This window comes from Maylandia zebra, linkage group LG18 (assembly GCF_041146795.1).
Source record: "Maylandia zebra isolate NMK-2024a linkage group LG18, Mzebra_GT3a, whole genome shotgun sequence".
Taxonomy (NCBI): Eukaryota; Metazoa; Chordata; class Actinopteri; order Cichliformes; family Cichlidae; genus Maylandia; species Maylandia zebra.
In genome coordinates, this window is record NC_135184.1 from 8,329,730 (window position 1) to 8,343,852 (window position 14,123).

At 40.7% G+C, this 14,123-nt stretch overlaps 2 protein-coding genes across 4 annotated transcripts in view; both read right to left on the reverse strand.

Moving 5' to 3' along the window:
• Window positions 1-5,115: 5,115 nt before the first annotated feature.
• LOC112432417 (very long chain fatty acid elongase 4-like) lies at window positions 5,116-9,273 on the reverse strand. Its single transcript, XM_076877003.1, has 5 exons — window positions 9,094-9,273; window positions 6,627-6,798; window positions 5,709-5,836; window positions 5,472-5,558; window positions 5,116-5,295 (listed from the first exon to the last, which is right to left on the reverse strand). Exons 1-4 carry the CDS (start codon window positions 9,271-9,273, stop codon window positions 5,508-5,510), a joined length of 531 nt encoding a protein of 176 aa, XP_076733118.1. The 3' UTR covers window positions 5,116-5,295; window positions 5,472-5,507.
• Window positions 9,274-10,025: 752 nt separating this feature from the next.
• The window catches only part of LOC143413427 (acyl-coenzyme A thioesterase 1-like), a 48,701-nt gene continuing 44,603 nt past the window's right edge, over window positions 10,026-14,123 (reverse strand). For all 3 annotated transcript variants that reach the window (XM_076876495.1, XM_076876497.1, XM_076876496.1), the window contains 3 exons: window positions 13,042-13,503; window positions 12,046-12,230; window positions 10,026-11,692 (listed from right to left, as the gene is read on the reverse strand). In XM_076876495.1, the coding sequence (XP_076732610.1) occupies window positions 11,084-11,692; window positions 12,046-12,230; window positions 13,042-13,498 (1,251 nt within the window). In that variant the 5' untranslated portion in view covers window positions 13,499-13,503 and the 3' untranslated portion in view covers window positions 10,026-11,083. The remainder of the gene's footprint in view (window positions 11,693-12,045; window positions 12,231-13,041; window positions 13,504-14,123) is intronic.

Consider the following 14,123-nt stretch of genomic DNA (forward strand, 5'->3'; position numbering starts at 1 on the left):
TAAGGAGGCAGGCAGGGGTTGGACCACCTGCACAGGGCTGGTGAAGCAGAGAGTGTCGGGGGGAGATGTGCAACAGAAGCAGAGGGAACATTTTACAAGATGATAAATGGCTGATTTAGATGATTAAGGATTTGTCGACAAGATTAAAAGACACGTCCGTCAGAGTTCAACAACATTACAGTTTGATTAAATAAAAAAGTTTTTAAACTACACAAGGTTCATTTTCTCCTCTGATAGTAATCATATTAAACATGTCAAGAAAGAAAGAGTATAAAGAAAATAGTAAATGTGTGTCTAATTAAACTCTTCCTGTGAGCCTTATATCATCCTTTAAAATATGTTTGGTGTTACAAACTTGAAGAAGCACGGAAAAGATCATCAGACATTAATCTAATCAGTTTTCAGCCTTCATTCATATTGAAAAGTTGAAATCTTCCCTGCTAGACCCAAGTGCAGCGTTTAACACCGTCGGCCAGAACATTTTATTACAGCTATTATTAAATGGAGAGTCCTCTTCACACACTGAGGTTAATTATGAAGCTCCACAGGCTTCTGTGCAAAGACCAGATTTGTTTACATTATACGTGCTTTAGAAGACATAGCATACATTTTCACTGCTATGCATAAGATACCCGCTTTTATTGGTTAAACTGCCGGGATGTCTTAGACACATAATGAGCTTTAATTTTCTGCTTCTAAGTTCAGATAGAACTGAGGTTATTGTAACGGGGCGTAAAAATCTTAGAAACACTGTGGCTAACACGATCCTTACTCTGGATGGCATCGCCTTGAGCCGCCTGTTGTAGTGATTTGGCACATTATAAGTAAAATTGAAACATACAATCCCATAGCACAACATCAACATTTATTTATATACAAAAATAAAAATGCTTTTTCAGAAAAGAATTGTAACTTCACAATTCATCACCGATTATGTGGTTACATAGGGTAAGTCCTCATCATTATCCCATAGCTGTTCCGGTAATCTCTCAGGGCCTTGGAAGGGTGGCCATGTCCAGTCTACCTCATCAATGTCGGGAGAGTCGCCGAAATACAAAAAATCTTCCTCGTTGTCAATGTCCATCGTCCACAGCTGTGGTGGTGAGGGGGGTGTGCTCCACTCTGACACTTCACTCCAATCTTCAAATGTAGGGTTCGTGGCTGGATCTTCAGAGACTAAAGATTGCTCAGTATCCCTGGTACCAAGTACCAAATATGTACCAAGTTCTGTCACTCTGATGGTTGATTGAGCAGAAGGGCTGGAAGATGCCATTTTCATGGAGAATTTCAAGCCCAACAGATGGGAATTACCGTTCTTTTCCAAAGTTACAGCTGCTAGAGACGCAGTGGCCGACTCTTCGGTTTTTGAAAATAGCTGCCACACCTACCCGCACCCTTTAAGATCAACCCACTTCCAGACCACGCCCTCTTCTGTTATTTAAAAAGAAGACCGCCGTCTCATTCCTTCAAACCTTTTTTTTTTTAGCTCAAAAACAGAGAGAAGTATGGCCTCTACAGCCCTGCGCCACCCTGCGGAGGAGGAGGAAAGTTCTGCGGACGAGGGGACAATATTACCTGACACGTCCGGTTACTATCGCCCCTTGGAAAAGCAGCAGCAAGAGGACGAGCTTGACGGTTGGGCATCTTCTTTGTTCATCGATACCGTGAAAACCGCGGTGTATCATCTTGTCAACCTCGTAATCAACAAGTACCTCACTGACACATGCAACGATTGTATGGCCGATCAACCCCTCCAGAAACAGCATGAGTGTTTGCGAGTGTTGGAGGATGACTTTTACGCTGAAAATTATTACAGCATCAGAAAAAGACTCCTCACCCCTCGTTTCATTCCATCCATTCAACGGCTGCTGATTGCTCGCCACATCAAAATGGACGACGTCAAAGTCTGCATGGTGGCGGAAACTCTCTTGCGCGAACTGAAATCGGAAAGGAAAGTCTTTGACGCCATAGCCGAGGCATACCACAATCTGGTAGGGTTGGACATGGTGAAAATCAGACAGCTACGGTTGGTCGCAGAGTTTTACAAAGGAGGCTGCTAATTTTTTCTCTGAAAGACTGATTTTTTCATTCTTAGAACGTGTAACCAGCATTTTACCAAACAATGTATTCTACATATAGTGCATTTAAAAAAAAAAAAAAAATGTACCCACATAATCGGTGATGAATTGTGAAGTTACAATTCTTTTCTGAAAAAGCATTTTTATTTTTGTATATAAATAAATGTTGATGTTGTGCTATGGGATTGTATGTTTCAATTTTACTTATAATGTGCCAAATCACTACAACAGGCGGCTCAAGGCGATGCCATCCAGAGTAAGGATCGTGTTAGCCACAGTGTTTCTAAGATTTTTACGCCCCGTTACAATAACCTCAGTTCTATCTGAACTTAGAAGCAGAAAATTAAAGCTCATTATGTGTCTAAGACATCCCGGCAGTTTAACCAATAAAAGCGGGTATCTTATGCATAGCAGTGAAAATGTATGCTATGTCTTCTAAAGCACGTATAATGTAAACAAATCTGGTCTTTGCACAGAAGCCTGTGGAGCTTCATAATTAACCTCAGTGTGTGAAGAGGACTCTCCATTTAATAATAGCTGTAATAAAATGTTCTGGCCGACGGTGTTAAACGCTGCACTTGGGTCTAGCAGGGAAGATTTCAACTTTTCAATATGAATGAAGGCTGAAAACTGATTAGATTAATGTCTGATGATCTTTTCCGTGCTTCTTCAAGTTTGTAACACCAAACATATTTTAAAGGATGATATAAGGCTCACAGGAAGAGTTTAATTAGACACACATTTACTATTTTCTTTATACTCTTTCTTTCTTGACATGTTTAATATGATTACTATCAGAGGAGAAAATGAACCTTGTGTAGTTTAAAAACTTTTTTATTTAATCAAACTGTAATGTTGTTGAACTCTGACGGACGTGTCTTTTAATCTTGTCGACAAATCCTTAATCATCTAAATCAGCCATTTATCATCTTGTAAAATGTTCCCTCTGCTTCTGTTGCACATCTCCCCCCGACACTCTCTGCTTCACCAGCCCTGTGCAGCTGGTTCAACCCCTGCCTGCCTCCTTAAACTGGGGTGTTTAAATCTCTTTACCTCTGTTGTGAACTTCACACAAAGTTTGTGGTAACAAAATCAAACTGACGAGGATCTCGTTTGAAAAACACACACACACTCACGAGACAAAATAAAAACAGACTGCTCAAAGCAAAAGCAGAGCCCTCACAGCTGGTAGTACAAACACAGCGACAACATGCGTATTAGATACCCTCAGTGCCAAAAGCATGAATATGAAAAAATGTGATCACCAAGAATATCCTAAAAATGGCATTGAGGTGCGTGTTACAGTAAAGAAAAAAAAAAAAAAAGTAGCCAAATTTTCATCGGAAAATGTTGAATTTTAGTAAAAACAATGCTCTGTAGTTTGATACTGTCGTTACAGACAAAGCAGATGTTTAAAGCCTTTGGACGCACATTTGAAACGCACTCATTCTCCTTATCAGCTGGAAACATTAAAGCCGTAAAATGACTTTTTCAAACGGATAAAAACTATTGAACAGCAGCAATGTTGAGCCTGTTCCAAAATTTGAATGTACATGTGTTGAAGGTGCGGGTCTTGTTGAATTATTAAACATACTTTCTTTAATTTTTCGAGCCACAAAAACAACAACTTTTAATTTCTTCTGCTTGAGTCTCGGCCTCGGGTAGCTCTACTTATCATTGCTCAGTCAGTTGTCTGTTTGCGCTACTTTTTCAAGGAGCAGCGGATTATTGGTAAGGGTGACTTTATGTGTTTAGCTACTTAAGTGGAAGTACTGTGGATAGTTTTACCTTACATACATAGATCTACCAGTACAGCTTCTGAGGTAACTGTTTACAAAATGTTATAATCTATCCACAAGTTCTTTGCAATTTTACATTGATAAACATTATCCTTAACACATTTGACCCGCATAAAGTGCTATGGCCATCACACTGTCATTTAGAATTGTTTAAATAACTCGTGTCTTAAGTCCTTCCATCAAACAGAAAATAAAAAAATAAATAAAATAAAAAAAATAAAAAAGTCGCATGGATCACTTTATATTTCTAACATTTTGTGATATAAAGTCGTTCATAACAAACTGAAAGGCTGGGAGTTTAAAATGCAAACCGATGGAAGCAGCAGTAGAAGACTATAATGTCACAGAGCACACGGTGTCTATTATTGTGTAGACAATTATAAATAAGAGCTTAATAAAAGATGCTTAATTTCTTAAGAAATAAACAGGTGGAGGGATCTTTATCAAAAGTGGATGTTGCATCTGTGGCTAAACCCCTGTACCCAAAAAACTTTAAAAATCTACTGTGTGTGAGGCTGTGTAAGTAAAGCTTGCCCTTCACACCCGCGTGTAACAAACCATTTGTTGGGGGTTGTGGATTTGACACCTCAGCATTGTGAAAGTGGGGAAACATGTTTCTGGCTGTGCATAAGATTTCTGCTTACAACTTAGAATCTCAGTTCTAAATGAAATTCAGATGTTTTTTAAGTATGGCTAATGTATTAATTGACTTCTAAGGCACGCACACACACACGCACACACACGCACACGAACAACAACACCAACACAGAGAAGAAGAAGAGGGGGTCGGCAGACTATGAATAAATCTACATACTCTGATATATGGTATGTGTTTTATAAAAACCTACTCTACACCAGCTGAGGAAGTAATTAAACACAATGTTTTGCCAAGTTTCCCCTCTGGGAAAAAGTCTGTCTTCATTTATTCAGTTATTGTACTAATGTATGCACATTTCTATGCTATTAAAGGTACTGAAAAGCTTTACTTACACAATACTTTGGGTACTGAGTTGACTTACAACAAAGATTATGCTGAAATGCTGAAAAAAAAAATAATATATTATAAACTATATAAATAAAAAGTACTTTTAATAAATTAAATTATTTTTTCACATGAAAACAATATTTATATTAATAAATTCTCGTTTAACAGAAATCTCTGATAATGTTTGTGGTGTCAGCTTTTTCCTTTTCAAACTGTGCGAGAGAAGAAGTATCTCATGACATTCACGCCTAATGTGTTCAGCATATTCTGCACAGTCTGCATCGTCACTGGTACCTGTTTAAGGCTGACGGGGGGTTGAACAGCAGGCTCTGGACACGGGCCCCAGTGGGGAACCTGAGCCCTGATGATGGGGAGGGTGAGTGCAAACACCAGAGCCAAAGGTAGCTTCATGGTAAAGATGTGGCTTTATTACCTAAAGAGAGTATGAAAGAAAAGCAGGTAAGGTAACACAAATCAAAAGAAACATGGCCAACGCAAACAAGATTACTGCTACATCAACTCAGGCAACATTTTTCTTGGCAGAAATAATCTAATATTAACTAATTTATAGTTTAATCCTTCGCATGTATCTCCACAGATTTCTCTTACCTCTGTGTTCCAGTGGTTCAGATATGTGCTCTGTCTTTAGAGATAGAGAGACAAGGCCGTGTGACCGATGGTGACATGGAACTGAATCTGAGCCCCAAAGAGAGAATAAGAGTTATGCTTTTGCACCATATTGTGTTTTCACCGTTCTTTCATAGCAAGAAGAACGATTTTCAGTCAAATGATCCCTACAATCAGTATATTTAATTTCAAAATCAGCCACCCTGGAAATCAACCTACCATCTGGATAATTGTCAGATACTTCTTCCACCACAGGTACTTTTGGATCTTAGGTCCACAGGAGGCAAGACCGTAATACAGGTACATCAGGACATGGATCATCGCATTCATATGTGCACCAAAGAATGCTGCAGTAGAAGAAACAATAAGTTTTTAATTTTGTTCTGCTTACTATAGTTAAAAAAAAATCTTAAACTGAGTTGCTCTGAACTCCTGCTGTCTGTATCCAATAAAAAGACAATAGTTGAGGGGGGTGGGAGATACAAACAAGTGTAGGTCCAGGGGCCCATGAATCCAGATTAAACTATCCAAGCTACATATGACGATACTATGCTTGTGGGTTTCAGTGAAATTTGTCATCTAGCTTCCTCATCAGTGTTCAGACTCAGTTTACTCTCAGTCACAATCATCTACTTGCAAATATACATATAGCTGCACCTGTGTTTACTAATTAGCAAGTGATAGCGTGTTATCATGCTAAATACATACTGTGAACATGATAAACATTGTACCCAATAGTAAACTTCAGCGATTAAATGCTATTACTCTCAACATGTTGCCTTGTTGGCATTAGCACTTAGCTCAAAGTGCTCCTCTGCCTGTGGTATACCTTTACAGAGTTGCTAGCATGGCTGTTAATATGCAGATGCATATTATTAAAAAAAAAAAAAAATAAGCTCAACAAACAACAATAATGAATACATTAACCAGTAGTGAATAAAAGGTTTATAGACAAGTAGCTCCACATGTTTGGTTTAGCTTCCTGAAGCATCCATCAAGGCATTTGTGTCTCTTCCCAGCCCTCACCCAGTATAAACCACAAAACTACAGAGCCAGTGAAGGCTTTATCAACAGCAATGCTGATAAATTCATATATATATCATATAGCTGATGTCTGCTGTGTTGTAAGCTACTCACACTGTCCTCCTGCCACCCACTTGATGCCAATCCACCAGAGCGTGAACATGGAGCAATGATGGTAGACGTGCAGGAAGGTGACCTGGTTAAATTTTTTCCTCAGGATGAAAAACACAGTGTCCAGATACTCAATGCCTTTGGAGATGAAATACCTCCACAGAGCTCCTGCCACCTGACTCCCGCAGAAATAAAGAAGGGGAAGAAAAAGACTGTTAACATATGAACATATATGATCAAGAGCTACATGTGTGTGAACTCTGATTTTGGAAATCCTAACCTCGACCCGAGACTGACTCACTTGTGGTTTCTGTTTCAAACTACGTCATAGAGCAACAGGAAGGAAGGTGAAACTGAACACCATTCAACTCCGGCTTGTACTTTTTTCTGATAACAGGCCCGTGCTCTAAATGTATGGATGCCTCTCATGTTTCTAAAAGCTCTCTGAGTGACGTGTCCCTGGCAGGCTGACTGTAATTTTCTGAACCATGGGTACAGTGGAGAATTATTAACAGGTAGGGATCTGGTTCCAAGGAAACTAATTATTGTAGACACAAAAGTCTTAAGATAGTAAGTTACATAAACAGCTGAAGTCCCACTACTATATTCAGAGTTTATCTATGCAAGCGTGTGTGTGTGTGTGTGTGTGTGTGTGTGTGTGTGTGTGTGTGTGTGTGTGTGTGTGTGTGTGTGTGTGTGTGTGCGCAGTCGGGAGAGTTGGGGTATCCAATTTCCTTTTTTTTGAATGCCTTCTTGTGAACGCTGTCTGTTTTCCACATTCTGCAACGGTAAAATACGACTTAGAGGCGGATATTTGTTTTACCTTATGGGCAACAGTTGTCTGGCTTTGTTCTTGCTGTTGACAAAACCCGCCTCATGGTTGACTCTGAGAAAAAAACTCTTTCCCACAGAGGGGAATAAACTTATTCGAATATGAGCTTTTTTTCCTCGCTAAGACTAGTTTTATGGGGAGATGTAAGAAACCGGGTTACAAGCAATGATAATATCGGATGTTGACTCCTCAGCGTCATCATTTTCTATCTATTGAGAAAACTTATTGTAAAAAGTAATGAAGAAAAAAACTCCTCCTTGCCCCGCGGGGTGTGTGTGTGTGTGTGTGTGTGTGTGTGTGTGTGTGTGTGTGTGTGTGTGTGTGTGTGTGTGTGTGTGTGTGGGCCTTCTTGCGAACGCCGTCTGTTTTCTGCAACGGTAAAATACGACTTTGAGACGGATATTTGTTTTACCAAATGGACAATTGCTGTTGACAAAACTCGGCTCATGGTTGACTCTTTCCCACAGAGGGGGGTGCTTTAATAAACTTATTCGAATATGAGCTTTTTTCCCCGCTAAGACTTGTTTTATGGGGAGATGTAAAAAACCGGGTTACAAGCAATGATAATATCGGATGTTGACTCCTCAGCGGATCAACATTTTCTATCTATTGAGAAAACTTATTGTTAAAGTATTGAAGAAAAAACTCTCTACTTTGGTCTGACAAGGAGCAGGTTGCGCAAAACCTACCTCATATAGATGTTTTAATAATAATAATATTTTTTGGAGGGCGTGTTATAGGATATAAGCATTGAGAAAAAAAAAACTGATATCTGCTGTCTCACTCCTCCTTGGCCCGCGGGGTGGGGGTGGGTGTGTGTGTGTGTGTGTGTGTGTGTGTGTGTGTGTGTGTGTGTGTGTGTGTGTGTGTGTGTGTGTGTGTGTGTGTGTGGGCCTTCTTGCGAACGCCGTCTGTTTTCTGCAACGGTAAAATACGGCTTTGAGACGGATATTTGTTTTGCCAAATGGACAATTGCTGTTGACAAAACTCTCCTCATGGTTGACTCTTTCCCACAGAGGGGGGTGCTTTAATAAACTTATTCGAATATGAGTTTTTTTTCCTCGCTAAGACTTGTTTTATGGGGAGATGTAAGAAACCGGGTTACAAGCAATGATAATATCGGATGTTGACTCCTCAGCGTCATCATTTTCTATCTATTGAGAAAACTTATTGTAAAAAGTAATGAAGAAAAAAACTCCTCCTTGCCCCGCGGGGTGTGTGTGTGTGTGTGTGTGTGTGTGTGTGTGTGTGTGTGTGTGTGTGTGTGTGTGTGTGTGTGTGTGTGTGTGTGTGTGTGTGTGAAACAAGATCGCCTGTCGCTGGTTTGTTTTTTCAGTCTCTCAAAAGGAAAAGTAGTATTCACTAAGGGATAGTTATCCGTTTTTTTACACATAGGCAGCCTGTAGGTTACAAGCGGATAGAAAGTTCTTCTTTTCATCACAAGCTATGGTGTATCTTAAAGGTTTTTTTTTGTTTGTTTTTTTTTACTGCGTCTGTATTATAGGAAAATAAAATTACTATTGAAATCTCTACAGGAAGTCACTCTTTATTTCCATTACAAACGCCGGTGCAGCTTAAGAAAGTAAAATTACATCCGCTCTGTCTCTCTATACATCACAGAATCAGCTGCTGCATCACCGCTGTGCTTAGGGAACATGACGCAACAGGTCTGAAAATGACTAGACACTTCCGGAGTATTTCCGGTAGGGTCATAAGGTCCGGATCGAGATTGAATATGTCATATTCAAAACCTTCTTCTTTGGGAGAGCAGATCTCATCGGACACAGGAACGCTGCGGGGCTGCAGAAGGAAATCCATCTTGTGTCTGTGCCTTAGAAATTGTGACGGACTCCTCTCTCTGCTTTTTTATTCCCCTCCAACAGATGGCGCGCTTCCGGAGGTTTCCCCCTCCCTCTAAAAAACGTTTTTTCCCAACAACAGATGACGCGCTTCCGGAGGTTTCCCCCCTCCCTCTAAAAACTTTTTTTTTCCCCAACAACAGATGACGCGCTTCCGGGTTCACCCCTCCTTTTTCAGGATGCAATTCGACACGGTTAGCAACAGATGGCGCGCTTCCGGGGTTCGCCCCCCTTTCTCAGGATATAATTCGTCACGCGGGGGGTTCGCCCCCCCTTCTCCGGATACGATTCGTCACGCGGGGGGTTTCCCACGGAGGGGAGGGGCGGGAGGTCAAAAGGTCGTGATTAGGGCCATCAATCACTTCGGATCAAATTTTGTCATAAGCTGTATGGGATTAACTCTCTATAAATTAATTAAAGCAACAAAACAACCTGAAGAGCCGAAAGAGCCGTCTCTTTTTAGTGAGCCGAGCTGAAAGAGCCGGTTCTCTAAAAAGAGCCGGAATTTCCATCACTAATTCTTAGGACTTAGCTTCTGTGTCAGGTCCCACAGGTTCACCTGAACCTTTACCACTTGTCCCGCCCCAAAGCAGAAAAGAGTGTTTTGGACTGGCTTGTTAGTCTAGCAACCAAAGACAATACAGAGTTGAGATGACTGACATTAGATTGGTAAACAAATAAGGTGAACCTATAAAACAGTCATAAATTCAATTATGTTTAATTCTTGAGTTTAATAAACAGATAATGTCTGTTAGCAGTTAATCTGTCATTACAGTTAAATGCTGAAGCAGGAATACATTTGTTTAACACTCACAAATGTAGGACTTAGTCATTTCTACTTTAATTTCTCCATTTTCTACCTATTAAAGGATGACAAAATCGCATTTGGAGTCTGCTGTAGTTGATAGTGGTGCAAATACTTTCACAACCACAAGTCAAAGGTTTTTACACTTAATTTGTCTTGTTTTTCAATACATCAGTATTTTAAAATACATTGTTATTTATCATAAAAAAGAGCAGCATTGATGAGTAATGTGCTAGTTTTCTGTGGTGCCATTTTCATCCTTGTACTACTGTGGTAGTGAAATATACTTTAGAAATGTGCTATAATAATGCAGTTCTTTAACTTGGAGTTGGTCTTGTATGGTTTAACCTTTTTTTCCTGTGTGTTCGCATTTGTATTGTAACATTTATTCTGTAGCGATATCTCCCAGGTGGCGTCTTTGGTCTCCTTCCTTGCTGTTTTCTGGTAGTGACCTCACCCAGATAGCTGTAGGATGGTCACTCACAAGCTGAACACAAATATTTCTTTTAATCTTTGCTGCCATTGTATTAAACTTGATTTATGAATTTATGTATTCAGTCAACACAAATTCCAAGCAGGTAAAAAGCTTTGGAGCTCAGCAGCAGTCAGAAGAGCTTGATGAGGTGAGGAAGAAGTTACTGCCTCTGTCAGTGCGCCCCAGGGTGGCTGTGGCTACAGTGTAGCTTGCCATCACCAGTGTGTGAATGTGTGTGTGAATGGGCGAATGACTGGATGTATAAAGCGCTTTGGGGTCCTTGGGGACTAGAAAAGCGCTATACAAATACAGGCCATTTACTGTTGTCCTGGAGTAACTGTAACCCACATAATTCCCTGAGGAATTATTAAAGTATTCTGATATTAAAATCAAACATGAAATGCATTCAAAGACAGAACAGAAAATATTCACAAGCAAATAAAATAATATATTCAATAGTTGTTTTTTGTTTTATCTTTCAAATCCTGTTTATAAATTGGCTTTAGCCTGTGCAGCATCACAACTCAGGTGAGTTCTAAAGAACTCCTCTATCTTCTTCCACAGGTGGATCTCTGCTGCTGCGTGGGCCCTGGGCTCCCCTCCCCACACCACTGAGAAGCTAAGGATCCCATGGAAAGCAGAGGAACAGAAGGGTCCATAGGGTGGCTCCAGCAAATGTCCAGCTCCAGGATAAAAAACAGTCTCAAAGTTCTCCTTCCCATGACGCTTCAGTCTCTCCACCATCTGGTCCATGTAGGCCTTGCTGTCCCAGTTGAGGTCATCCTCTGCAGCCACAAAGAGAAACTGGCTCTTGGCTCGTTCAATGGGGACGAGGCTTCCTTTGTTCTTCTCTTCCAGGGGATCTTCAGTAGCATACTTGGTAAGGTTTGCTCCAGACTTGGTGGTAATCACCTTGCTGAAGTCAAACATTAAGGGTGAGAGGATCTGCTGTTTCTTGTAGTAGAGGGGAGTGCCCACACTGGCACTGGTGCCATTGATCCAAACTAAGGCCTCCACACCGGGCACGAATGCAGCAAGAGAGAGCGCGATATCTGTTCCCTTTGATCTTGATATTATGCCGACTCCTTTACTGCCCGCCTGTGAAATAACACACAGAGCTCAGAAACCGGCAATTCCAAAGTATTAAAAGTTGTGACCTGCTGGGCATTTAAACTGGAACAGTTTAAAGAAAAAAATGGGTGTTCTGGCACATAACTCGTAACTACACATAACTAGGACTCCCTAAAGCAGTGTCTCACTTTTTGCCAAGCAATTCTTCAAACCTGACTGATTTTTAACCAGTTCACTGCATTTCACAGACTACGCATGCAATCATTCCCCCCCCCCAAAAAAAAAACAAAAACATTTGCTTCACATTCGGTCTGAACACACAGTTACATGGGTTCTTGTAAAGTTACGCTGCTAGCTTAAGTGTCACCCACTGGACCCACCTTGGGGTGGTGGCGTAAGAAATCCACGGCTTCTTTAAAGGGGTCCAGATGTATCTCTTTCATATTTTGTCTGTCACTGAACACAGCAATCGTGAGGACCAGAAACCCTTTGTTGGCCAACAAACAGGCTCTTTTCTCAGACATGAAGGTGCCCAGATCCAGCACAGCAGGGAACGGACCTTCTCCTAGAACACAGACAACAAAAGTTTCATGTAAGTAGGTTATAATCATGCATAATGTGCAACTTTAACCTAAAGCCCTACAATAAAAGATCCATATTCAACACTTCATCTATGTTTTCCAGTTTAAATATGAATTAAAATGTTTTTCACTCATGTATCGTGATTTTGGTGTAAGTTTCATCATATAGTTTCATTACAGCCCAATTAGTGCTGTATTTTATGATCTCAGAGGTGTTAAACACATTTTTTTTATATTTAAGGATACTTTTAAATAACTTCCCAAAGTAGTACAATAAGTACTTCTACAAAGGATACAGCTGTGCAAATATGATTACAGCTAATCTGACAAGCCACCCCCTCCTCTGTCCTCCAGATGCATTTTAGGAACTGAGACATCTTTTAAGACATCTGTTATTAATCTCTGTCTCTCTTCCACAACATGTCTTCTATCCTGTCTTCCTTCTCTCACCCCAGATGGCCCCGCCCCTCCCTGAGCCTGGTTCTGCGGGAGGTTTCTTCCTGTTAAAAGGCAGTTTTTCCTTCCCACTGTCGCCAAAGTTCTTGCTCATAGGGGGTCATTTGATTGTTGGGTTATTCTTTGTATGTATTATTGTAGGGTCTGCCTTACAATATAAATACTTTGAGGCGACTGTTGTTGTGATTTGGCGCTATATAAATAAAATTGAATTGAAATTGAATCAAGAAAAGTGATGTACCCTTTGCAGAAAATATACCTTCGCCACCTGTTAAAAAAAAAAAGGGGGCCCACTGTAATGATAGTGAATACTTCTAAGTGGAAAACCACATACAGTACCTGGGGGTGTAAACAAGACTCCTCGTATGTTCCCCTCTTTGACTGGGTCCCGACTGACCCCGTCTCCCATCAAAAACCTCTCGTTTGTCTCTTCTGCCAGTATCCTGCCATCCGCCTCCTGCTCATGCACAGAAAACTTCACCACGTGAGGGTTCAGAGCTTTGTTCTTGAAGAAGTACTTGTGCAAAGTGTCTGCCTTCAGTGACTGCAGCAGACCCATGGGCTGCACTCCAACGTAGCTCCCGTTGAGTGAGGGGTCTCGGTTCAGGTCGACCTCTCCGCCATCATCTGCCCTGTAAGTGGCTGAAGAGCTGAACACCACTTCTCTCTCGTCGGTCGATGTGGCTCTGATTGTGACCACCTGCCTTGACCGCAGCCCGGCCACTTTCAGCTGAACGGGCTCATCAAACAGACACCTGGTGCTCGGCAGCAGCCTCAGCCTGACTTGGGAGGACATCTTTTCTGAAAGATCAAAGACTGAACTCCATGAATGTTCAATATTTGGACAAATGGGTCATTGCAAGGAAAATAAAAAAGAAACATTCTTGGAATGCTTCCCACTCGACACCATCAGAATCAGATCTTTTTTTTTTTAACTTCAATATATTTGAGGACGCAATGCTACATACTATGTAGATTACTGGAGTTACAGACCAGAAAGTATACAGTGTTAGGTCAAAATGTGGCACTTTTTAATGTCCCAGCATTTTTTAAATCTCACAACTTTTTAACCACATGAAATTTTAAAGGCTGAAAATTACATTTCAGCTTTGTTACAAACAGCAACCTATTTAATTTTAATTCAGCTGTCTACTGGGATATATCAAAATTTTCAGTAGTAAAACTTCATAAATTTAATGCCAATGATGCAGAGAAAAAGAAACAAGCAATAATACACTGGGTATTTTTCCTGCTCTGATCAGTCACTGGAGAAAACTCTCACAGGTGCATTTTGATGACCTTTCACATAGTTACTGGATGTGAAAGGTCATTTTTTCCCTACATTCTAGTGTCCAAAGTAATTTTCTAAAGCAGGGATTCCCAAAGTGTGGGCTGGGGCCCTCTGGTGGGCTGTAAAGATA